General features: G+C 44.1%; 1 protein-coding gene across 5 annotated transcripts; it reads right to left on the reverse strand.

Annotated features, from left to right (window-relative positions):
* Positions 1 to 436: 436 nt before the first annotated feature.
* On the reverse strand, positions 437 to 22,413 carry cngb1a (cyclic nucleotide gated channel subunit beta 1a). 5 transcript variants are annotated; one of them, XM_062391638.1, is made up of 38 exons: positions 21,748 to 22,411; positions 19,341 to 19,503; positions 19,096 to 19,163; positions 18,772 to 18,895; positions 18,652 to 18,671; positions 18,495 to 18,509; positions 17,913 to 17,994; positions 16,901 to 16,925; positions 16,752 to 16,815; positions 16,540 to 16,652; positions 16,379 to 16,430; positions 16,148 to 16,177; positions 15,869 to 15,898; positions 15,273 to 15,333; positions 15,148 to 15,172; positions 13,478 to 13,566; positions 12,700 to 12,788; positions 12,414 to 12,548; positions 12,156 to 12,197; positions 10,505 to 10,727; positions 10,278 to 10,320; positions 9,338 to 9,473; positions 8,881 to 8,967; positions 8,652 to 8,800; positions 7,922 to 8,149; positions 7,530 to 7,738; positions 7,387 to 7,437; positions 7,173 to 7,259; positions 7,029 to 7,093; positions 6,511 to 6,633; positions 6,223 to 6,364; positions 5,461 to 5,620; positions 3,438 to 3,535; positions 3,113 to 3,196; positions 2,916 to 3,034; positions 2,460 to 2,606; positions 1,593 to 1,779; positions 437 to 851 (listed from the first exon to the last, which is right to left on the reverse strand). In XM_062391638.1, the coding sequence occupies exons 2-38, from the start codon at positions 19,500 to 19,502 to the stop codon at positions 651 to 653; spliced, it is 3,765 nt and encodes a 1,254-aa protein (XP_062247622.1). In that variant the 5' UTR covers position 19,503; positions 21,748 to 22,411; the 3' UTR covers positions 437 to 650. The 5 variants fall into 5 exon arrangements, with proteins under 5 accessions (XP_062247622.1, XP_062247630.1, XP_062247614.1 ...); XM_062391646.1 differs by having other exon boundaries at positions 13,484 to 13,566; positions 16,752 to 16,818; XM_062391630.1 differs by having other exon boundaries at positions 16,752 to 16,818; positions 21,748 to 22,410.
* Between the last annotated feature and the right edge of the window lie 2,550 nt (positions 22,414 to 24,963).

The raw sequence follows: 24,963 nt of genomic DNA on the forward strand, positions 1-24,963 counted from the left end.
CATCATCACTATTCAACATGAAGCTGCGTCTAAAACAACCTCAGCTCAGCCACAGTGAGACAGCTGCTGCGCTGAGAAGCACCAAAGCTGCAGTGCAGAAGCTAGGGGTTCTGGGAAATTGAGTTCATAAACTCGTGGTCAGTCTTTAAAAGTTTTTCAAAACTACCCAGAACAACAAACAAACATTTATTTATCTTGTTGTTGTGGCTTCATTGAGTTAGCTCACATGTGAGAAACAGCGCCCCCCTGTGTTGAAATGGCTGGTATATGTCAGTTAGTCTGTGTGGTCAAACATGGAACTGCAGCCTGAACTGACTAAATGATCATAACCCCACATGAGAAAGTTACTGAGTCACTGTTTGAATAAAAGTATGAAAAGATGCAAAAGACAAAAGGGAAGAAAGAAAAAGAGAAAATAGGACGGGGCGGGGGGGGGGGGGGGGGGGGCAGATTGAAAACAAGTTTGAGAAACATTTTGGAGATTTTAGTTTAAAATAATAGAACTGAGAGAAAACTTCCAGAGAAGAAGAAACAGATGAGACCATAATGCACTGGGGCATCCCGTGCCCCCTCTTTGGTTTTCAGTGAAAGGCATTCTGGGAAGCAGAGGGACTCTTTAAGGAGACATCCTGCAAGGATTTCCTGTCACATCACTCCTTTCCTCCCTCCTTGGGCAGCACCTCCACGGACAGCATCTCCTCGCCTTCCTGTCGCGGCGTCATCCTGATGACGACGGAGCTGTCAGCTGTCTCCGCCACCGCGTCCTCTTCGTCCTTCACCAGGAAGTGAGGGACCGGAGAGCGGTGGCGCGTCGGAGAGGGAGGTGGGAGTGGAGAGATGGAGGAGGACGCCTGGGAGGAACAAAAGAGGAGGAGCAGAGGGATTTGTATGTTTCTTTCTTATGTCTCTCCTTCCGTCATGATAACCACCTACCTTCAAAATGTTTTAATATTGTTATTAGATTGTTTTTATTGATTGAATTTTATATTTTGTGACAATGTCCTCGGAAATTGCTGCAGCTGGTTAGCTTTGTTTAGCTTAGCATAAAGACTGTGGGCACTCTAAGTGTGAGTTCTGACTTTATGTTTGCTCATGTATGTGGTGGAAAAACAAAGAAGCTGTAGAGCAACTGGTTTGTCTCTGGTTGCTGTGGTGGGACCATTGTGGCCGTAGACGTTGCCACTGGGTCTCACAGGTTCCTTGCTTTTCAGCTCGGCTCAGTCTCTCAGAGTGTCTTCGTATCCCACGTGTGTGTCCTCGTGTCTCCCTCTGGCAGCTCTTCAGGTCATCAGCTAACAGCCCTCCACACTAATTAATCCTCTGGTGCAGGTGGAGGGGATCTCCAACCACCTCCCTGCCCTCAGTTATATAATCTACAATCCAGCTCCTCTGAAAGTCACTTCTTCACGTTTATATTTGATTTAAGTGCAAAACAATATGTTGTTGTTTCTAAACTTTATTAAAAATCTAAAGAAATAAATGTTTATTTATTAAAATGTATTGTTATCATCAAAACATATGAATAAAAAAGAATAAAGACTAAAACTTCCCTTTAAGTGAACTAAAAACCCGACTGGTGCAGTGTGTGGTACCTCAGTGCTCTGAGACGCTTTGTAGGACTTCTTCAGTTTGACGAAGGTTCCCTCTATTCCCGCCTGCTCCGCCACCTTCAGCGCCGCCTTGAACATCTGGGGGGTGTCCGGTCGGGGTGGGATGACCTCCACCGCCCCTCTACCTCCCTCCTTCTCATCCGGCTTCGTGTCCTTCGTCAACATCTTCCTGCACAGACGCAGAGAAACAATGTAAAGGAACAGTACAGAGTTCACTGACAAACAGATGAACAACCACAAATAAAAAAAGAAGCTGACCCACAAACATTAAATCTAGCGAGACGTCATACCAACACCTACAGCACCTCCAGCACATCCAGCCGCTCTGCTGCTGCACCATGATCTGACTGAGGACATGAAGCTGAGCGGCAGGACGGCTGCACTGATCCGACCCGATTCCCCGACTGTGTGCACCAAGAAGTAGAACCATGAGCAGATTAGAGACTAATCCTGTTCAGGACAGAGGAGGCAGATCAGGTGGACGACGACGGCCGGGGAGGCGGAGACTTAAGGTGAGCAGAGGGCGGAGTCTCAGCCAAACGTGAACGTAGTGCACTGACTTTATTATCATTTATATTCAATAATATTAGAAGCCTAAATTCTGCTGCTGATCCGTCCCTGTGGTAACTCGTGGTACTGCAGAAAAAACTCAAACAAAAACCTTTACTATAAAAAATAAAAACATTTACTGGCCTTTGAATTTTTTAATAAAAACGTTTTATGTAAACAAAACCTATAGATTGAGGATCTGCAGTTTGACGAATCAACTCATTAAGATGGTGCATTGATCATCTATATATACAGCCACTGATGGTGTTGATGTTATGATGTATGATTGTCACTTCTCACTTCGCCTTCTTGCGGAGCAGCTTCTGGGACTCTGGGTAGTGGACCAGGATCTCCGCCAGGTCTTTCTTATCCAGGATGAAGAGGTTAGCGAATCCGTGAGCTTTCACGTTGGCCGTTCGTCTGTTCCCTCCACCTCCCGCCAACAGACTGACCAATGAGAGAGAGAATAAGTTATTGTATATACAAACTATCTGTGTTTATGTACAGATAGTATATTTGCAACCTGATGTCTCAAATTTTCATTTAAACTCAAACTTCTGATGAATTCAAGGTTTAGATGTTTGCTGGTTCATCAGCATGTTATTAGGTTTCACCACAACTCATTAGAATCAAGTTAAACTAGGTGCAGATACACATTTTTGTTAAACACATCATTGACTTGAATGAAGCACCTGACCCTTCCCACAGGAAGATAAGTGGTTAATAGGATGACAGGTGACAGGAAGCAGCTCTGACCTGATCTCTCCAAACACCGAGCCGGCTCTGATGGTGACAAACACAATCTGCAGGTCAGGACCGCCCACCACCTGAACCTCCCCCTGTTTGATGATGTACATCTCCCTGCCGATCTCCCCCTGCAACACACACACAAACACACAGTCAGCTCAATCACAGGGCCCCCCCCCCCTCACCTGGCCCAGGTGTCTTCTCACCTTTTTACAGACAAAGTCTCCAGGCAGGTAAACGACAGACTTGAGCCTCGTCAGCATGTCAAACACCATCTGTCTGTCACAGCCCTGAGAGACACACAACAGACACACACCAACAGATAAGCAACAAAAAGACACACAACAACAGATACAGTGACACAAAAATAATCAAAATAGCAGACAAGACGAGAACCAAGGCTCACGGCAACAGACACCATTGTTCACCCTCAGTGTTATACAAATTACTAAACATCTAGATTCTGAGCTGAATGTGTAAGTGTGTTGTTTGTGTTTATGTTAGTATGTTGGTGTGTGTTGTGTGTCTGACCTGGAAAAGGGCGACTTTACTGACGATGGCGTAGTTGACGTCCACAGCGATGTCCATTCTCATCTTAGTAGGAAGTTGAACTAGGAGCTCCTGTTCGTCTTTAAAGAGACAGAACACGTGTTTCACTAAACTCATCACAAACAGTTTAATTAATCTAGTTCAACTTTGTTCTAATGAGTTGTGGTGACTCAGTTACATTGGAGTCACCCAACAAATACTTCAAAGTTGAAAAATGTAACTAACGTCAAGTCACAACATCAACATTAAATTTCACATAAAAACTAATGCCATGAAACATATGTATATATATATATAATTATAACTAACCCTAAGACACTTGAAGAATGAATTTCAACTCAGTTACATTTACATTTGTTGTGAATCTGGTTGTTTGCTAGCCTGACGTTGTCAGACTCACATTCCAGTCAGAATGTGAGTCTGAGACCGCTCCATTGGGCTGTGATTATTGTGTGTGTTTCAACTGACCAGGAAATAAAATTCCTCGTCGCTCAATTGGATAGACCTACAACCAATCAGAGCAACGTAGTATGTGACGTATGTTAAGCAACGCATTGTGAGTTATTTACTAACGCCGGGTTCACACCGGACGCTTCAGCGCAGCGCCAAGCCTTAAATAACAGCTGGCTCCCATCCACTCCCATGTTAAACCTTTGTGCGGGTCACACCGGACGCTGAAGCGCTGCGCTGCCTCAAGGCTGCCTCGCGCCGTGCAGCGATCGTTTCGGCGTCGAGTCAATTTTTTCCGCTTGACGCGAGCGTATCGCACCAGGAAACACACTGAAAAACGATTTTAAACGATATTGACGACATATTAACGTCCCCCTCTGCCCATCCACTACAGCCACACAAGCAGTGATACAGATAAAAAGAGAGGGGGGGGGGGGGGGCTACTTATTCTCCACATAGGCTTGAGTGGAGACTACGTAATTTACCCCCCGACACCCGACATTTAACGGAGCAAACAGCGAAGTTCTTCAACATGGATGACAGTAAATTAATAATTGAAGTGGAGAAGTGCAGTGAGTTGTATGATCCTCGGAACACGTTGTATAAAGACAACACCAAGGAGGACACATGTTGGGACGCTGTTGCTTAATGTTGGAGCAACAAGTAAGTATATGCTTTTAATCTCTGGATCAACGGGTGATATGATTAGCGCTGCCTGGCGGTTCAGCATCGCTTCAGTGTCCGGTGTGAACAGCCAAGCGCCGGGGCGATAGGGATTAGCGTGGTGCTTTGGCGTCGCCTCCATGTTCTCTGTTCCTCTTTCAAAATGAATGCGCTGTCGATGTCTTCTAAAACAGACTCAATGGCAGCATCTACACATCTCAGCTCTCCAGCGGCAGGCATGTTTGTTGAAAACGAATTCAACCCAAGGTCACTTTGATGATGTGGTTGATTACGTTACCGTTGATCATCTGTCCATCATCGTATAAAGCCCGCCCTGACAATCTGATTGGCCCGGTCTGGCATTATTTCTCCTCAACGGAGCGACTCCAGACCGAACTTCCCGACCTCAAATGTTGTGGGCGGGGCTAAATTCGTCTGGCATCCAGGCTAGTTGTTTACATCATGTGAACCTGAGTCACATGAGAGGTTTTGTCATGTGACCTGAGCTCAAGCTCTACTTGGACGATGCAGAGAAACTTTAACTTCCACTGATGGAAAAAGAGGAAATCAAGAAACTTATTTGGTTTTATTCCTCCACCAACCAGAGCTGTCAGTCGACTTACATATGACCTTTGACGACTGAAATCAAATTAGTTTTAGATTTGCTCCAAATTCTGGATAAATTCCATTGAAGTGTTCTTGAGATATCGTGTTGACAAGGATGGGACAGAACTTAAAAACACAATCAACGTATTAGCAGACTTCCCAGCATGCACTCTGTATCGATGTCTCTTCTGTATGTCTTCTCACGACGGTCTTTCAGTGATTCAGACCTTCATCACTCTGAAGTGTTGGTTGTTGATTACAGATTTAAAGCCACACAGCTCCTTACCCAGCATGCCCTGGATCTTCCAGGTGTAGTCGTACCAGGTCTTGATGCGGTTCTGAACCTCTCGGGGGATGTGGTACGAGTTCATGTACTGAACGGTGCTGTCCATACAGGCCCGGTAATAGTTCTCACCGGCCGTCGCTGCTCCCACCACATCTCTCATCTGAGTCCACAAACACCAACAAGGTCAAGTTAGTTTGTTTGTCCGTTAGAGTGTAAGTTAGTAATTTTGTAAGTCAGTTAGTTAGCTAGCTATTAAGTGAGAAATTAAGTTAGTAACTTTGTTAGTTAGATAGTTATCTAGCTGGCATGTTAATATTTTAATTAGTAAGTACGGTAATTAGAAAACTAGAAATTGGGGGAGTAAGCTGATATCCTAGCTAGCGAGTCAGTTAGTTAGTAAGCAAGTAAGAAGTTTGTTTGTTAGTAAGTACGTAAGTCAGTTAGTTAGACAGCTACTGGGTTAGTGAGTTAATAATTGAGTTAGTGTGTGTGTGTGGGGGGTAGTTAGTTATTAAATATAACTGTTAATATTAAAACAGATCAATAAATCCTGTGAAAACAGAAAATCAGTGAACAGGTCTTCAGAGGAAAATATGGTTAATTTATTCTATTATTTTATAACGATATTATATTACCCTGCACAAGATGAAGCTGAGAATGACACGTGTATGTAGTAATATTTGTGTATGTGTAGATCTACAAGTTAAAACAACAATGAAGTGTAATAAAATAATAAATACAAACTATATGTTTTTAACTCACCTGACCGATCATGATAGAAAAAGCAAAGACGCCAACAAAGTAGTTAATGAGCTGGAAGCAGATCTCGAAGACGGTGGTGGGGTCGGGCAGACCTCCGATGGTGATCAGCGTCTTCACGGCAAAGTAGTAACATCGGATGTACCTGGAAACAAATACATAAACACATGTCGTGGGTCTGCTGTAAGTTAAGGGCAGTTTTGAATTATTTTGTACGAGGTAGAAGAATTTCAATATGCAAAGATATCGTATATATTCGAGTAGGATCAGAGTGTCGGACGTAATTCTTACGCATTTCCTTTTCCATTATAAACCCATTTGGTGGATCCCAATCCCTCGTAGTCCGAGCCCCAGTAGAAGAGACAGGCGTTTATGTGCAGAGAGTACAACAGGTACATGGAGGTTCGGATCACCCTGACACACACACACAAACACACACACACACACACACACACCACAAACACTACTGTTAAAATATTATCAAGTGGAGTTCCTCAGGGATCAATTCTAGGACCAACTTGTTTTTTTTAAATTTGATATAGAAACTGCAAACAACTTTCTAAACTTCCACCCGATTTAAACATGAAATGAATCATTGACTAAAATCCTATGAGAGAGAAAGTTTTCCCATCCATGCTGCTGCCTGTGCGCTAATGTGTGAACAGGCAATGCGCTAATTTTGTTCATTGTAGAACTTTGGCACAAAGCAAATCTTGATGTTTTTGTATATTAAGCGGTTTTAATGGAGGACCGACGTGTGGTCACCAGACAAACGTTGCCACCGCTGGTAGCTACTGTGATGTCCTCACCTGTAGATGTAGGCTTTCTTCATCACAGCTTCCATTCTGTCGTTGAACTCAAAGAAAACCATGTACTGAGAAAAAAAACACAAAGAGTCAGTTTCAGAAACGATCAGCAGCACCAACGAAAGTCTGACGGGGAAACGTCCTGACCTTCAACAGACGAGGGAACCTCAGCAGAGAGTTCACACCTGTGAAGTAGTAAAATATCTCCATAGGAAACAGACTGATGACGTCCATCTGTAACACAACACACATTGTAACACAATGATAAACACAAAGCAGACAAAGTAAAATGCAGTAAAACAGATAGAAACCCAGATGGTTCATTAGAAAGTCTTTCTCTTCCTCTCCGATCGCTTCTCACCTTAAATCTTTCAGTCGTCATGTAGTTTTCTCTCATGTCCTTTTTATCACACTGTAAAGAATAATATTCAAAGGTATTTTTGTGTTTGATTTACTGAGTTAAAATTAAAATGAAATTATTTATTCTCTGATGACGTCACTGACCACGATGTCTCCTCCACGGACGAACTGCAGTCTGGGCTGGAACACGAGGATGTCTGTGATGTAGATGAGGTCACAGGTGTAGTCGACCAGCAGCCACAGGTGGATGTTCTCGGGGGTTTGGTAGGGGAACGCCCAGCGGACCGGAATCAGCCACATGTTCCAGTTCCACGCCGCCACCACGAAGAACAGCCAGATCACATAGATCAGGTCTGAGGAGACAGACGCAGGACAGCTTCATTCAGTTTATCACTTACGACAGAAGACCGATTTTATTGTTCTCTCCGTTCTCAGAATTTGTATTTGTTGCCAGTCAAATCAGCAGAAAAGGTTTCCCCCCCCAAAATGGGGCGGGTTCACAATCTCATCTCCAGTTGAGCTGTTTCTAAACCCACCGGTGAACTGGTCAATGCTGGAGGGGAAGCGGTACTCCACGATGGCTCGGAGCCAGTAAGGCATTGGGGGAAGTTTGAACAGTTTGGGAATTTTTACTGGGAGTCCAAGAAGTTTAAACTGGAACAATGCCTCTTCTTCTTCGTCGTCTTCTTCTTCGTCTTTTTCTGCTGCCCCTTCTTCCTTCTTCTCCTCTGCTGGAGGAGGGGGAGGTGGAGCTTTGCTTGGGGCTGCAGAGATCAGACAAAAGTTATCAGATGATTCGGTCCATGGTTCTGTACCAGAACCCAAACCACACAAAGGTACAACCAGTGCTGTTAAATGTCTCTGCTCAAACTGTCCATGGATTTGACTTTGTCTGGAGGCAACCTCGTCCACGCTGGACTCAAAGCTGAGCTCCGCAACAAATACGTTTACCTTTAGACTTGATTCAAATTAAACACTTGTTGATTAACTTGAAATATACGATTTTTTGAGTAAATGAGCAATATGCTGTTTAAAATCAGATTATTGATTATTCTGAGTATAATGTTATTCAATTTAAATTAATCCTAAAATGCTGTTTGTACGACAGTGTCTTATTCAGGTTAATATATGAATGTCTGCTATGCCTCTAATTCATTTGTGTCTAAAACTTGACCACGTGACAAAAACACAAGACCCTGACATAAAAGATAAAAACCAAAAACTGTTCAGGAGCAGAAGCGTCTGAAACCAGGGGGCGGCTCTTACAGGCTGTTGGACTCTCTCCCTCTGACTCGTCCTGGTCCACCAGTCGCTCTTTCTGATGCTCGGTTCGACCCCTGAATAACTTGACAAGTTCACTCAGACGATCCTGGATCACGACGCTGCCGACGCTGGCAGCTGACAGAGGACGCATCCTGCAGGACGACAACAACAGGACGGTAAACGTGGGTAAGGACAGAGAGGGAGGACAGACTGTTTGTGTCACTTCTCTCACTCGTCATCTGCAGTCAGTAGATCTCCCTGACCGGGCCAGGTCCTGAGATCAGTCCTCATCGGCTCATCATCATTCTCATCTGCAGAACTTAGAGGACACAGCAGAAAGACACAAGGACATGAGACAGAGACAAAAGTTAAAACATGAGGGAAACATGAGGCAATAACTTAAGTCTGGACATGTTCCTGAAATGTTCTGGATGTTTTGTATGTGAGAACACAAATGTCAGTTTTTCTAGCCTCCGAGTTGCATGTTAGAAAATTTGAAAAATGAAGGAAAATGTCGATTGGACGTGTTGATGAGGTTTCTAACACGTGACGGATGTGTAACTGGAAGAACACAAATATCTTAGGATGAAAAAAGAAGATCATGCCTCCAAGGTTTAAATGTGTTGAAATATCTATGGCGCCACCACCAGGTGATCAGTAGTGTAGATGGTTTACGAGGACTCTGTTACCTGAGGTTGGACAGCGGCACGCTAGGGACAGTCAGAGCAGTGGACTCTGGTTCTAGGGTTGTCATAATATGGGGGATGTTCAGGACTTTTCTCTGCCTCACATCCTGATCCACATCCTCCGCCTTCAGCGTCGCGGCTTCACCCAAACCGTGACCACGGACCAGAAGACAAGGGCAGAAACACAACTGTCGGATATTTGTCAACTAATTCTAACAAACACTTAAATTTAACCAGAGGAAGAAACACAGCAAAGGAGCAAAGCCCGGCACAGCACATGGGTCCACGTCTTTTAAGATCACCTGGAGTGTGGTTAGCTGTAGAGCTGTGGAGCATCATGGAAGTGATGTCAGGGAGGGGGGGGGGGGGGGGGGTGTTAGGGGACACTTCCAGACACAAGAGTTTGTTTGGCACTGTCAAGGTTTGGATCTACACAAAATTAAACATCTAAGAGGTTTCTCTACAGGTCTGCAGGAGGAGGGTGGGGCTTAAGGCTGCTGAGGATGCTGGGAGAAAACGCGGCTGAGGTGGCTGACGATGAACTGTTGCGCCTCCTTGCGGAATTGCGACAGCTCCTGGGTCAGCTGGGCGAGCTCCGGCGGTGGGGTCGGCATGGATAGCTTAGGAAGGAGGAGGTAATTGTCATGCATCTGCTTCCTGCAGCTCCTCAGACACTCAGCAGCGCGAGGGATTCGAAGCAGTAAGCTCTGTACTGGAGAGCAAAGGTCAGGAACTGGGCGGAGAAACAGGGACAAGATGAAAACTTCACAAGATCCTGGTGGATCTGATTATTATGGAATTACAGAGATCCTTTCTAGAAATAAGATAAAAGAGGAAGGACCCTAAAGACTGAACAAACAGATTTATTTCTTATTTTATACATTGATTTATGTTGGTCATTCCAGTGATGCTCAAATTAACTTAAAACATTTTCGGCTCTCACCTCCACACCCCCCCTCGTCTGCTGCTGCTGCTGCTTTGCTGCCCTAAAAGAAGAAGTAAGTTCTTAGTGACGTCTAATCGTCATAGAACCTTATGATAGATATTCTAATACTTTTTCAATCCTCTATCCTGGGCAACCAGTGTTCTTTATGAACCACGATTTTGGTTACAAGCCTTTGAGAAGATGATATCATCTAAGATGGAGTTCAATATAAAATGGATCTTTACCTGAGGAGCTTGTGGCTGTGGCTGCTGGGTGACTGGCTGTAGGACAGGACTCTCCAGGTCTATCTTCTTCGATGCTGGTTCCACATCTGTGGATGAAGGAGTCTTTTCCTCCGGTAGTTTGGATTCGGTGGGCGGTTGGATTGTCTTTGCAGCAGAGTCGACTTTGTCCAGTGCAGTCGTAGCCTCAGCATCATCTTGAGCTGGACAGACGACCATCATGCACCTGGTGAAGAAGGTCAAGGTGTCATGAAAGGCCAGGAAGCAAGAAGAGCCGTACACTGGTCAGTTCACAGGTGGAGACAGATTTTAATTCCCTGTTTAAATGTTAGTGTCTGTTCACACAAACAGAGGATGTGCGAATTCATGCTAAGTCAAGAAGAAGATGAAGCTGGAAGTCAACACGGGATCAAAAAGACAGAGGATCAATTTCACAACACTCAATTAACATCATATCTGTGATCATTTAAGAGCCATAATTAAGTTGGACTGACACGTTTCTACAGTAACCCAGAAGAGAGAAATCAAACACAGACTCTGGAGAAGAACTTGTATTTTTATGTATTTATTTTTGCAAACTTTGGGCCAATCCATCAAAATATATCTCCTGATAAGTGAAAACATCGACGACCATAAGCATTAGATGAAGGGTATCAAAGGTCCGTAGAATTTTCCTATTGGAGGCATTACAATCTACGGAATCTCTACGAATTCATTTCTAGATTTGTCAAGATATTTATGGTGTTGGTCTTTGTGGTGGAGCGACTGAAGACTGAGACTAAACATTATAGCCCCACTGTTGGGAAAAATTGCTATTGAACAGGATTCGGTGAAAACATAAATTTTGTATATTCTGTCTGGAGAGGACGTTGTTACTGATTGTACATTTCCAACCAACCTTTGATGTCTGTCCTGATTCACAGAGGGAATCATGTCATCACGATGAAACACTTTGGATATGAAAGTCCTGCCCTGGCTAAACCAAAGTTAAGAGAGCAAAGCGAGGATAATGGAATTCTGAGTCAGAGCTGGACAATGAATCATTCTGCAGACCCAGACCACCTCTTTTGGTCGGACTACGGTTCTGAGGCGTTTTTCATACCATTTATTTTAGTTCAGACTTCAGAACAAAGTTCAAAGGTCCGGCCCAAACAAGGTGGTCTGGAATGGGTCCTGAGAGTTCAGTTCAGATCTTTACAAAAGGGCTGAGTGATAGATCATCTAACTCATAAATGCTATTGGAGACCTCCACCATCATCTAGCTTGGACAGACCTAAACATGCCTGAGCTTACTCATCAGGTTTTTTCTCTTCCTCAGCAGTGCCTCTGATATATTCCTCCATTACTTTAATTTCCACAGGACTCCTATTGTTTATGCTGTCGTCACTTTCCTCCTGCAGGTTCTTCAACCTGAACATGCAGCACAGGACAAACAAGACAGAGACCCCCTGTCAGACAAATCAGATCGCTTTCCACAGAGAAATTTAGTTGCTGGAGCATCAGCAGCAGAGCTTGACGTGAGGCTGATGTAAAGCAGTAGAAGGTCCAGATCACCAGCTCTAACTTTGCAGCAGAGGATGCTCACACTCAGAAAGTGCAGTGGAAGATGCAGTGAATGGGAGTTTCACAGTAAATCACTAAAAGAAGGACTTACTCAGGGTCTTCCTCATTTTCCTCCTCCAGGATGTTGGGCAGTCTGTTGAGAGAAAACAGCACAACAGTTACTGAAGAACATCTCAGGTCAGGTTGTGCTGTTTGTCTGTGGGAACCTTTGAAGCATCTGTTTTATAACTAGTACAAACACTGTGCTTCTTAAAGAATTAGTTCCATCTAAGTGTGTGAGGAGATCCTGTTCCTCTGACTGAAGAGAGTTCACATTTATACACATGCTGTGAGGTTTTATGTGACTTACTCGTTGGACTCTGGCAGGGTCTCTATCACAATCTTAGCTGACTGCTCCTCCTCCAGCTGGCGGACTGCCTCCTCCGCTGCCTTCCTGGCGATGTCCTCTGCGACCCGGGCCACCTCCAGACGCTCCTGCTGCACTCTGTTCAACAAGAGCTCAGACATTCAGGATAAATATTCAATGCAAGTCCAGAAGTCCTGCTCGTGTCTCGTAGATGCTGCACAGATGAGACGGCTGACTCTGGACCAAAGGGTTGGACGGAGAGACAGTTGCAGTGAGAGCTGCTGCTAACCTTTCATCCATGTGAGCGAGTACTGCTCCTCCTGCCTCCTCCTTGATGCTGGAAGTGGGTTGATCCACCTGCTTCTCTGCATCCTCTTTCTTCAGCCAATCACATGGATTAATAATAATATCACAACACAATTATCACCATGGTCTTAGTGGACGAATGGTGAAGGCTCGGTAGCCTCACCAAGGAGATGACTAACAACATATTACACAAACAAGTCTAACTGTGGTTAACCTAGTAACCATTGATTAGCAGTTTACAATACATGCTAACATCAGTTAGATATACAAAGGCTACCATTAGCATGTTAGCAAATCCTTCCAGGCACCAAAGTAGAGGAGCTACTACCACTGACTGTATAAAAACACAGACATGTTAGCTGGTACAAGTAAAGCGAAAGTATCTTGATCGCCACCTGATGGCTGGATGCAGAACAGGTCATAAAACCAGCTTCCTCCACAGGTAGCAGGTTTGATTGATTGGTTGGTTAGCAGATGGTAGATGTTCAATAAATGTTTCTCAAACGTGTTTTCAAGTGTTTCTGATCCGTTTGGTTTTAAATAGTTATTTGATGATTTAAAAACGGTCTGATACGTCATGATTGACAGCTGAGACTGACTCGTTAACATTTAACCCCATGTGTGGGCGGGACCTCGAAATTGCACAGACTCTGACTGCATACCGCAGACTTGGTATCTGAGATATTTTGGCTTCATTTCTGGACAGTGGGAGGAAGCTGAGACACGTCTGTGGTTAGTTCAACAAGATGATTGAGACTCACCTTCACCTTCTCTTCGTTCTTCACCTCTGCGTCCTCGTCTTGTCCTACGTCCTCCAGCACCAGGTCTGTCCTCTGCTGCACGATGCTAACTGAACATCACGAGGGAGAAGAGCAGGGCTGAGGATTATCTGTGTATAGTTCTGTATGTGTCTTATATGTTTGGACAGTAACTGTTAGAGAGACCCTTGATTGATGGATTGATTGATTGATTGATTGATTGATTGATGATTGATGATTGATTGATTGATTGATTGATTCCTACTCCCTGCACTGTCACGTTTACAAACCGATGTAAGAAACAAAACGCAGAGGCACTTTTTTAAATGAAAGTCTTTATTTTCACAAATAAAGAGCAAAATGCTTTAAGCAGCTGCAAAGTCTGCACTGAGGTAGCTGCTTTTGTATCATCACCAAAATCTTTTAAACTGCAAAAAACTGAACTATTGATGGTCGCCATTCTAGAGCTAATGTTAAGAGCTTATGTGATTTTACATTATGAAGAAGCATCAGTGAGTAATAAGCTGAGCTGAACATGTCCAAGTCCAAACAACTATGTGTGTGTGTGTGTGTGTGTGTGTGTGTGTGTGTGTGTGATTGTGTGGTGTGGTTCAATCAGTTAAAGTGTGTCTGCTGCTGTCAGTGTCAGTGTGAGCGACTCTGTCCCGCTCGTCCTTCTCCTTTTATTTTAAGGGGCTCTCGCTGCCTTTCCCCCCTGAAACAGAAGGAGAAGAGCAGCCGGGTTAGAGTCCGCCTCGTCACTGACACCTGCCCCTGCCCAACAATCAACCGACCCATCACCCGATCAACCAACCGATCAATCAACCGACCAATCAACCGATCAATCAACCGACCAATCAATCAATCAACCAACCGATCAATCAACCGACCAATCAACCGATCAATCAACCAATCAATCAACCGATCAATAAACCGATCAACCAACCAATCAATCAATGCATTTTGATGAGTAATTCAGCACCAGTCTGAAAATGGTCCTTTCACAGAAGTTTCCCCTGTGACCTCAGTCATGGTGGACTAGGTTATTAGCTACTGCATAAATGAACCACTAGAGGTCAGCAAACTCAAGTCTTGTCACTGTTATTTTTAAAGATGCTGCATCTTATCGAAGCTGAAGAACTTAACCAGACATACGAACAAACAGAGTCAGTCGTCAACTTTAAAGTCTTCTCTCTTAAAAATGAAACCAAAGTTTACAAGCACATCTGATGAAGCAGATTCCAGTCACTATTATTAGTTGACATTGACAGTTGGTTGCTTAGTGGGTTGGTTGGTTTTCAAACTAAAACAAGGACTCTGACTCACATGATGTCATCACCACAAGATGGCAGCGCTTGTGTCTGACACGTTCTAGCTTCATTTCTGGATCGTGAGAGGAAGTCGAGACGTGTCGTCCATTTTTATTTGCATTCATTCATCCAAACATAATCTGATGAATCTGATCAGATTGTCCAGTTCCCTTCTTATTCTGACCAGATCCATTTTCAGCCTGCGCGCGACAGTGACGTGTATCCTGGTGTCACATGATGTTGTAATGTTACTGAATGTTTGCTATCAGCTGCTGAAAACTGTGTGGAATTAGCCCGACAGTATGATGTGATTGTAATGTGTTCATGTGTTCATGAGTGGTGCTGTGGACATTGTGTACTCACTGTTCTGCACTTCACAGCCTGTGTCCTACGAGAGGGGAACACATATGGAAATGATGACGCACTGCTGCTTTCACTGGGATTTATATTCATGAGGGATCATAAATATAACTCACTGCTCAACTCACCTGCTTCTGTACAGGCTGAGGAATCATGCGACCGATGCCACTGAAGATCCAGCCCATCATACTGTCAACACACAAACAACACGTCATAAACATTATAAAAACACTGGTGGCCCTTTGGAGACCTGCAGCCCACAGGCGGAGAGCTTCTGGACATCAGGTACAAAAACTGAAAGTTACTGTGTAGTTTGTTCACATAGACTGTATTAGCACTCAGCTATAAAACAAAGTATGGACGTCACAGATCATTCAAATAGTGTTTATAAAGCATAACATCATCGGCTAGATGTAACATCGCATGCCCCGCTGATCACGCTAGTTTAAATCTGTCACATTCCCGTTGATCAGACAGGCTACACCAGATTAATGTTTTTTTGTGCCTTTAGCAGATCTCATTCCATTTCTATTTCTAAGCTAACTGTTTCTCAGGCTTACATAAAAATACATAAATAAGTATCAAGTAAAAGTTGGTTCTGCGGAAAACATTTTCTGTACAGAACATAACAACTTAGTTCCTTCCCACCACTGCAGATAAGATACTTTTAGGCTGTGAAATCTGATGCTAACGTAATGTTGAAAAAACGTGATCTTCTACCTACTTAGGCTGCTGCTCTGCTTCTTTGAACGACCTGAAAAAACAAAAGGCAGAAAAACAGAGTTTGCCAAAGTCACTTGATCCAGTACAATAATCTACTTCCTGTAGTTTAACGCCTGTGTGTGATGACTTTAGCTCGAGGTGTGATACGCAAAACTGATACATGTTGTTTGAGACAGAGGCTGAAAAGAGGAGCTGCAGCAATGGACAGTCTGAGGACAGTGATTTGTGAACCTTAGAGCATGAAAAACTTTTTCAGGTATTGAAACACGTTTCCACCTACTCAGGCTGCTGCTCTGCTTTTTTGGACGACCTGATTGGACAAAAGAAAACAGGGTTATAGTAGTTTACTGGTTATGTCCTTTTCTCTGCCTGTTGCTGCCCATCTGAAAACTAGGTCCATTATATAGTTTTCTGCCTATAGGAGTCGTCTCGATCAACAACAACAAGTAAAGTCAGAGGTTTGTGTCACGTTGAAGATCATGGAAGTTGTTGTCAGATAAGTTTTACTCACTTCCCAGTGTCAGCTGCTGGTTTTGGGGGAGGTGGTGGTTCTTGAGGTGGAGCTTCAGGTGTTTGAAGGTGTAGGAGATACTCAGATCAGTGATATAATAATAATAATATTAAACAGATGTGTTATGGTGATTTAAGGTTGACCTTTACATCTGAAGGTACCTTCAGTGGAAGCAGGAGCCTCAGTCTTGATGTTGCCGTCTGTCTTTGAGTAAACATTGATCTCTGGCTGAGGAACCACCTTCTCTATACCCTGTTTTATCCAGTCCATCATCCTGTCAGTCACACAAACACAAAGGTAGAACATATTAAAATATCACACATGGATTATTGACAATTCTATCACACACACACACACACACACACACACACACCTGGGTGGGAGAGGCTTGTTGTCAGTTGTGTCGTCTTTGTCTTGTCGCACATTAACCTGAGGCTCTGCTGCAGGAAGAAGAGAAAACGATAGAGTCACGTCTGAGCTGAGCTGATCTTTGTTAACAGGAACATTCAGGTGTGTCCTCACCTGGAGCAGCTGCTGCCTGATGCACCTGAGGACACACAGACATAGAGGTCATGCATCTGAGGTCACAGACATTCTAAGGGAGTATGTTTTGCTGTAACGTGGGCGGGCCAGACGCTCGGTGCTGGTGTCATAACGGCACCAACTAATCACCAATATATCATGGCCGACTTTGTAAAGAGCTTTGTGCACAAGCTCATTTTCCACCACAATAATCTACATCTCCTGCATGATGACGTTTGATATCAGCCACGATCCCAGACTCCTGCTTGAAGATTCTAACTTCTCTCAACTTCTCCTGAAGCGACACAAGTAAAGTGAACGAGCAGCGTTTTTGTTGAAGCCTCCGAAACCTTTGTGTGAGTGACTGACATTAAAGGAGCATCACAGCGTTTCGTACAGCTCAGCCTGTGGAAGCAGTTTGTAACGTGTGGTCACAGCAGGATCTGGTCTCATGTGGTCCGGCCCACATTGCTAAATAGTTTTGGCCCCGATTTGGCCGATACACACAGCCGCAGTGTCATCCAGCCCACATACAGTGTTGAATGATGGCATTTGGGTGGTCTGCTCCTGTTATCCGGACCTCGGCCACAATACAACACAAAGCAGCACCTCACATCAACCACAGGTGGCCTAGTTTTGTGCTACTTGATCCATAGTCACTATTTAGCACGTGGGTCACTTTGTGTTCACATCCAGATTTCACCTTGCCGACAGCACCGCATGTTTACCAAAAAAGATCTGTGTCTGATTTGGGATATTTGTGCCAGAAGTGGCCCACATCTGTATCAGTGACCGGTCCAACACTGTGGATCAGGTGAAGTTAGGCCAGGGTTCCATTGGCTGAGAATTGCAACCAAGAATGAAGACAATTAAGATTCTAATCTGTTCACTGAGGACAGAGAAGTGGTTGCTCTGGCTTTGGGTCTGTCTGCAGGAGGCTGGTGTGGGTTCAGCTCAGGAGGACATCTGGACTATTAATCTGCTAAGGGACGTCCTGTAGAAACTGTCCTACCTCAGCAGAGTCTTTGTTCTTCAAATCAGGCTGAGGAACAACTTTCTCCAAACCCTGAGTGAACCACGCCAACATCCCCTTCCTGCCAGAAAACAACAACAGTGAATATGAAGTCAAGTCTTTTTAAAATGGAAGTTCACAAGTTTCAGGTTCATGTTTCCAGCAGCAACATCTGCACACAAAAGAAAGAGGTGAGCTCACTATTTGGCACCTGCTTTTAGGTTGACGTATAAAGCAGCTCAGTATTTGGCAATGAGCCTGTTTAGCAGATATATACAACAGCTCAGTATTAGGCAGCAGGCCCGTTAGTGGATGTATAAAGCAGCCCAGTTTTTGGCAGTAGGCCCGTTAGTGGATCTATAAAGCAGCTCAGTATTTGGCAGCAGGCCTGTTAGTGGATGTATAAAGCAGCCCAGTTTTTGGCAGTAGGCCTGTGAGTGGATGTGTAGAGAAGCTCAGTATTTGGCAGCAGGCCCGTTAGTGGATCTATAAAGCAGCTCAGTTTTTGGCAGTAGGCCTTTTAGTGGATGTGTGAAGCAGCTCAGTTTTTGGCAGTCGGAGCTTCCTGTCATTGTTACTCACTCATCGTCAGGTTTACTGTCGTCCACAGAGCAGAGAGAACAAAGAGAGAACATCAGGTAATTTGACTCTGACACACACACACACACACACACACACACACACACACACACACAGAGACACACACATACACACAAGCACACACACACACTGTATTTACCTGGCTGTTGGGTTTTCCTCCTGTAAATAGATGAAAAGGAACCAAACAGGAAACATTATTACAACATGGAGACGAGTTGAACTGAGACTCAGAGTTTATCTGGTAGAACCTGAGCCTCACCGTGGCAGGGGGGGTGGTGGAGGTCGTGGTGGAGGTCGTGGTGGTGCTGTCCCGGCTCAGTTTAGGTGAGGCTGCAGGTTGAGGCAGAGCTCCACTAATCCACGTCAACACGCCGGGCTGAGAGCTAGACGCCAGGATGACATTTTGCTGGGTCATCAAGTGAAACTGAAAAATACGTTATTTCCCTAGTAAACAAAACTAAATATAATGTATTAGTTTTAATGTTGAAACAATAGAGGATGAAATTTATACTATAATAACTTTGGTTCTCGTCGTATCTCAGTTGGTGTCACGTGTGATGTCACGTGTGATGTCCTTACTCACCCGTTGCCCTCGGCCGTCTCAGCTTCCTGTTTGGATTTACTCTCATCCTGAAACGTCACTTTCTTCTCCTGTTTAAAGCACAAATTCACGTCATCTTACAAAAACGGAACATTTACAAAAAATACACAGGAAAAACTATATTACATTCATGTTTTATAAATTTCTTTAGATAACATATTTGCGTGTACGTAAACTTTAAATAACTAATAAAAAAACTACTGCAAACAGAAATGGGCGTGGCTTACTGGTGCAGGTCTTGTAGATACAGCAGGAGGAGGAGCTGCGACTTGGGGAGGGGCCTGTACCGGGGGCGGGGCTGCGGCTGGTTCCTCCTCCTTCTTCTCATAGCCTTTTTTGGAAGGAGGCTCAGGCGGCTGCGGAACGACTTTAACCACCCAGCTCAACATCCTCCACACACACAAACACACACACAAACACACACACACACACACACACACCATTATTACCTCAGCCAAGTAGGTTGTGTGTTCAACTACGTTTGTTAGTTTGCTAGACTACACAAAAACTACTGACCAATTTTCATGAACTTTGGTGAAGGGGTGTGACATGAAGAACCCATTCGATTTTGGAGCAGATAAATGAGTGGATTTCTTTTCCCCTTTTTCTTTGGAGTTTTTCAGAATCAATTCCATTTATGGCAGTAGCGGGGGGGGGGAGCATGTATGTGCAAGAATGTAACTCTCATGCACAGATTCTGAGTGACAGGTACTATGACGTCTGAATGTTTGGATGGACACTAAAAACTTTATGGATGAAAGTGCAAAGCAGTAAGGGAGCAAAACACAGAGGTTAGAACATGGCCACCGCCACTGTCTGGATAATTAATTAGAAAAACTGCTTTGACATGGAGTGATAAAATATTAGCCTTGGTGATGCCCTTCAATTTATATATTAAGTTTCTGTGTTGTTTTTATTTTGAAATGAATATGATAATCTTTCTTTTTACTTCATTTTCCCCCAAAATATATCATGTCGATATTTAACAAAGCAGCTTCACACATTTCATTAGCACATTAGTAACTTTAAGGAACACGTCATGAAATATTTGTCAAATTTTCAGAAATACTGAAATTTAAATTCCAGTGAATTTGCAGAGTAAAATCTTGAAATAATCCTTCGGGAGGAAATTAATCTGAAGTCTCAACCTCAAAATAATAAGACATGTTGACTCCTGGGTTTAAATAATAATTATCTGTGTCTCCTCTGAGTTCACTACCGACCAGCTTCCCTCTGCTCTGTGCTTAATGGTGTTTGGATTATGTCTGGCTGAGTGTCGGCCTCAATTAGAGCTGACTGATCACGACCCTAATCCGCCGCTGGAGGCCTGGCAGCAGGAGACAGCTCCAGCCATGGGGTCCAGCTCCTCACTTACACTTTCCAGGCAGGGATTTAAGCATTTAGTCTGTTTTCAAGTGGTCAGACAGGTAACTAGCTAGGTAGTTAATGATCTGCCAATCAGCAGGTTAGCGCTGGTTAGATGGACAGATAGATAGAGAGATAGAGGGATAGAGGGTTACAGATAGTTAGCAAATCAACCTGCTGTATGATGGTTAGCTTTTTATTAGGTTGACTAGTTTAACCAGTTAGCCAGGCAGTTCTTTGGCCAGTTAGCTAGTTAGTGAATTAACCACTTAGTTAACCAGTGCAGCCAGTTGTGAGTGTCGGCACACTCAGCTTGTTCCAGTAGCACAGGACCAAACATGATCTGTCGCTGGCCCGTATACTGCATACTGTATAATACTAGCGCCCACTAGCTGCAGTTTAAATAAAGGGTAAACTCGTGTGTTGTTCTGTGTTTAAGCACCAGGATGACTGGTTTCTTGGGGATGATTAGATCCAGGTGCTGGAGGTTCTATCATGTGCCCGTCCGGTCTCCACTCAAGATAATGCAATTTGCTTCTGAGACGTAAAGAGCTTGGTTAGTCTGTGACTTGGCGAGGTCGTTACCGTCGGCCTCGTGTCTCCGATGTTCCTGGTGGACATCAGTTGTTGTCGGACGCGGACTAAACTGCTCACATCGATCATTTGGGCTGAGATTTGCTAACTCGGAGCAGTTGGTGAGGTTTTGTTTTCATCTTTGGTTTCTTTTTATTCACCTTCATATCTCTGTGGTTATATTTGTTTCTCTGTTTAAAACAGCATCTATGTCTGTTTCCCTGTTTAAATTTTATCTATATTATTTGTTCCCACACTCAGATACGGTTGAAGAAGCTCACAAAAAACACAATGTTGATTTATCAAACCATTTCAGTTTCCTGTAAATCAATGAACAAACCTGTTTCCTAGACTGGAAGTGAGTTACATTAGTGAAATTGATTTTGCTGCTAAGAATATTCAACATATACATTGTTTTGTTAACTTCTTGTTTAGGCACCCACAAGATTCTGGATGAGGCATCGACAGCAGCTGCTCAGTTCTTCACAAGAACGTGAAGAACCACAATTAAATATGTGAATCTGACTCAGTTCATCTCTTCAAATGAATCAGTTTAACTTAAAGACAACACATTGGTCACTGCACGTTTTAAATGAACCAGATAAAATGAGGCTGAACTAATAATTCAGCTCTGAACCAAACACAGAGTGAGGGTGAGTGGTCTATCTGCTGGGGGGTGGGGGGGTCTCGTCTTACCTGAGTCGTTCAATCGGGGTCCAGCAGTTTCCCCCAGAGCTGTGCTGAAGAGGCTGTGAAGACCTGCAGGGATCTGAGCTCTGACGGAGGATTAGAACAGAGAAACTCTGCTAACAGGATTACTGAGAACACAAATGGCTAAGTTAGACAGAAACAGACCAGGGCAGAGAGGGACAGACCAGGACAGACCAGGACAGACAATGACAGAACAGGACAGACTAGGACAAACCAAGTGAGACCAGGAGTGGGGCTAAAAACTTGATAACACAAAACTCTCTCAGATTTTCTCCAGAGTCAGTGAGATGATGGACAAACACTACAATTGTCTCTGGAAGCTTTGATTTGATGTTTTGTTCTTTCAGTGTGTGATTGACAATAAACACACACAACACTGACATCATCACCTTTTCAAGTTGATATTTTTGAACAGCTGATTGTTTCCACATCATCGGTCTCAGTGCAGTGTTTCCTCTCTTTTGTCTCCATGTTTGGTCTCCACCACCTTCTCTTCAGCAGCTAAATGCTCCACATGTTCACCAGCTGCTCCCTGTCTGCAGCTGGCTGTTAGTGGACTGAGGCTGTTTGCAGATGTAAACAGGTGCTTACCATGCTGGTGTATAGTGTTATTGTACAGTGTTGTGTTGTGTTTGTGTGTTGTTGTTGTGTTGTGCAGCTGTGAGCATATTGCTTCGGCTCCAAGTTAAAGCTGTTAACGTGGCCCTGACGAGGATAATCTGATAACGAGGTTAAATCCAGCGTCAGTGAAACTGAGGATTGAAACAAACTGAGCCACAGAGGAACCTTCAACGAAGAACCATCACAGAGGAACCTTCATAGAGGAGCCGTCACAGAGGAACCGTCACAGAGGAACCTTCATAGAGGAAGAATCACTAAAGCCTGAAACATGCTTCTGCGACTGCGTCTGCGTCTTTTCACGCCGCTGTGGCGCAAGACTCGTTTTCATTCATGCTTCCCCAACCGTTGCGCGTCTTACAAAGCAATTCCGCGCCAGAACACTAGGCGGAGTAATGCTTTTTGTCGAGACGACCTTAGAGACGCCTTCTTTCTTCTTCGTCGATTGTTTATTTACATAGCCACTGCGGCTCCTCGTAGCCTTTTTCTGGCGGACAAATCCGCCAGTCAGTGAGAGGTTATACAAGTGATCATACTATCGGATATCTTCTAACAAGTGCTCTTCTATTTGGTCCATATTCGTTCTTCTAAATCTTCCGTGATTTCTGCCGGTATTATGGGGCATGAAACCGGAAATGCAGCTCCAGAAGGGATGTAGAGCAGACCAATCACAGCCTTGCGGGCTGAGTGAGCTTGCGGAGCTTTGCCGTAAATTTTAGAAAAGGGGGTCGACACCCGTCAGCACGTAAGGAGGGATACATAAGCACGTAAGGGACCCGGAAGGGCTCTTGCGCTTACGGGCCCGTGAAAACGCAGAAGCATGTTTCAGGCTTGAGGAACCGCCACAGAGGAACCTTCAACGAATGACCATCACAGAGGAACCTTCACTGAGGAATCACCACAGAGGAACCTTCAATGAATTATCACAGAGGAAACTTCATAAAGGAAGAATCACTGAGGAACCGCCACAGAGGAACCTTCAATGAATTATCACAGAGGAAACTTCATAAAGGAAGAATCACTGAGGAACCGCCACAGAGGAACCACTGAGATCTAAAGATGATGATAATAATAATAAGAAATTAAAGAAAGAAAGAATGAAAAAGGGCAAATGAAAGGAGACACCTGAGACAGACAGAAGATTTATCACTTTACTTTTTACAGTGTCGCAAATAAGTAACAAACATGTTAACAACCCATAATCTGTCTGTTTCCCCGGTTACCATATCGACAGTAATCACATTCGCTCCAGACATGAACTCGACCTTTGAGACCGAACGATAACGTTGTCAGTAAAGCTTCAGACACAAACGATTTTTGGGAAATTTATCCTGAGTCTGAAATGTAATCGATTGAAATTAGTAAATAGTTACATAGTTTGATCCATGACCCATCGGCTAACATGGAGGAGTTATTGACTTATACTTCAGCCAGCCACCAGGGGAGCTCACATGTTGTCTCCATGTATAGTCTCTGGGGGACATGGTGTCAAACTACAGGTCTGAATTCTGTCTCTTTAAAAGCTGCTGAGTCTCACTCTGTTTCTGAAACGCTGCCAAAAGTCACTTGAACAGAATCCAACGTGTGGATCCGACCGGCAGAGCCTGACTTCCTGTTTTTCTCTGATCCACAGACTGAGCTGAGGTTTTGTCTTGTGTGGACCGATCGAGTCCATCTGAGATCCACTGTCTCACCTTCACGTGTCACAGTCCACCCGGGTTTCAGTTGAACTCTGATGTGCTCGCAGGAGGTTTTAATCACTGATTGTCATCGACCCAGGCAGAGATAAAGTGGGTGTGACAGGGTGGGGGGTGGGGGGGGGGGGGCATTTATGGATCTGACAAAGTTCAATCAGTTAGAGGAAGACCACACCTACTCTCACAGCCACAGGTGTGTGTGCAGGTGAATCTCAGCCGGAAGTGACCTCAATTGGGAGGGGGGGGCTTTGATAAGGGTTAGTGAGAAATGGGGGTTTGACTTTAGAGCACTAACGTCATCTAGAACCATAAATCACACCTTCATACATGCACTGAACTCTGCAGATCCCCAGAATGTTGTCTGGAGACGCTGTGCTCTATGCTAACACCTGTTAAATGTTAAAACGTCTATGAAGCGTTTTTCTAGTTTTGCCCTTCACAAGGAGTCTGCGTGCCAAAGTCAGGGATCAAACTGCTGATCTTCTGGTTTGTGGACAACCCACTCTACCACCTGAGCCACAGACACCACACGCTAACACATGAGCATCACAAACTGGGGCCACTTCAGCACTGCACCTGCTCATCATCAGAATGTTAGTTTGTTTATCACATCACTTCCTGTGCTGAACATGAACCAAGAGCTGCAGGTTCGACTGAACTGATCCACTTCGGTACGGGACGCACTCAAATCAAAGATTAATCGTCATGTGAAATAACATAACATAATATAATATAACATATATATATATATAACATAATGTGAGGCATCGATTCGGTTGCTTTGGATAGCTGCAGTTTATTAAACTGATGTCTGAGGCTGAGAGGAGGTGAGGAAGTCTGAACCTCAGTGAGGAATTTATATCCATGTGTTTGGCACTGAATCCTC

Source organism: Platichthys flesus, chromosome 1 (genome assembly GCF_949316205.1).
Source record: "Platichthys flesus chromosome 1, fPlaFle2.1, whole genome shotgun sequence".
In the NCBI taxonomy this organism is placed as follows: Eukaryota; Metazoa; Chordata; class Actinopteri; order Pleuronectiformes; family Pleuronectidae; genus Platichthys; species Platichthys flesus.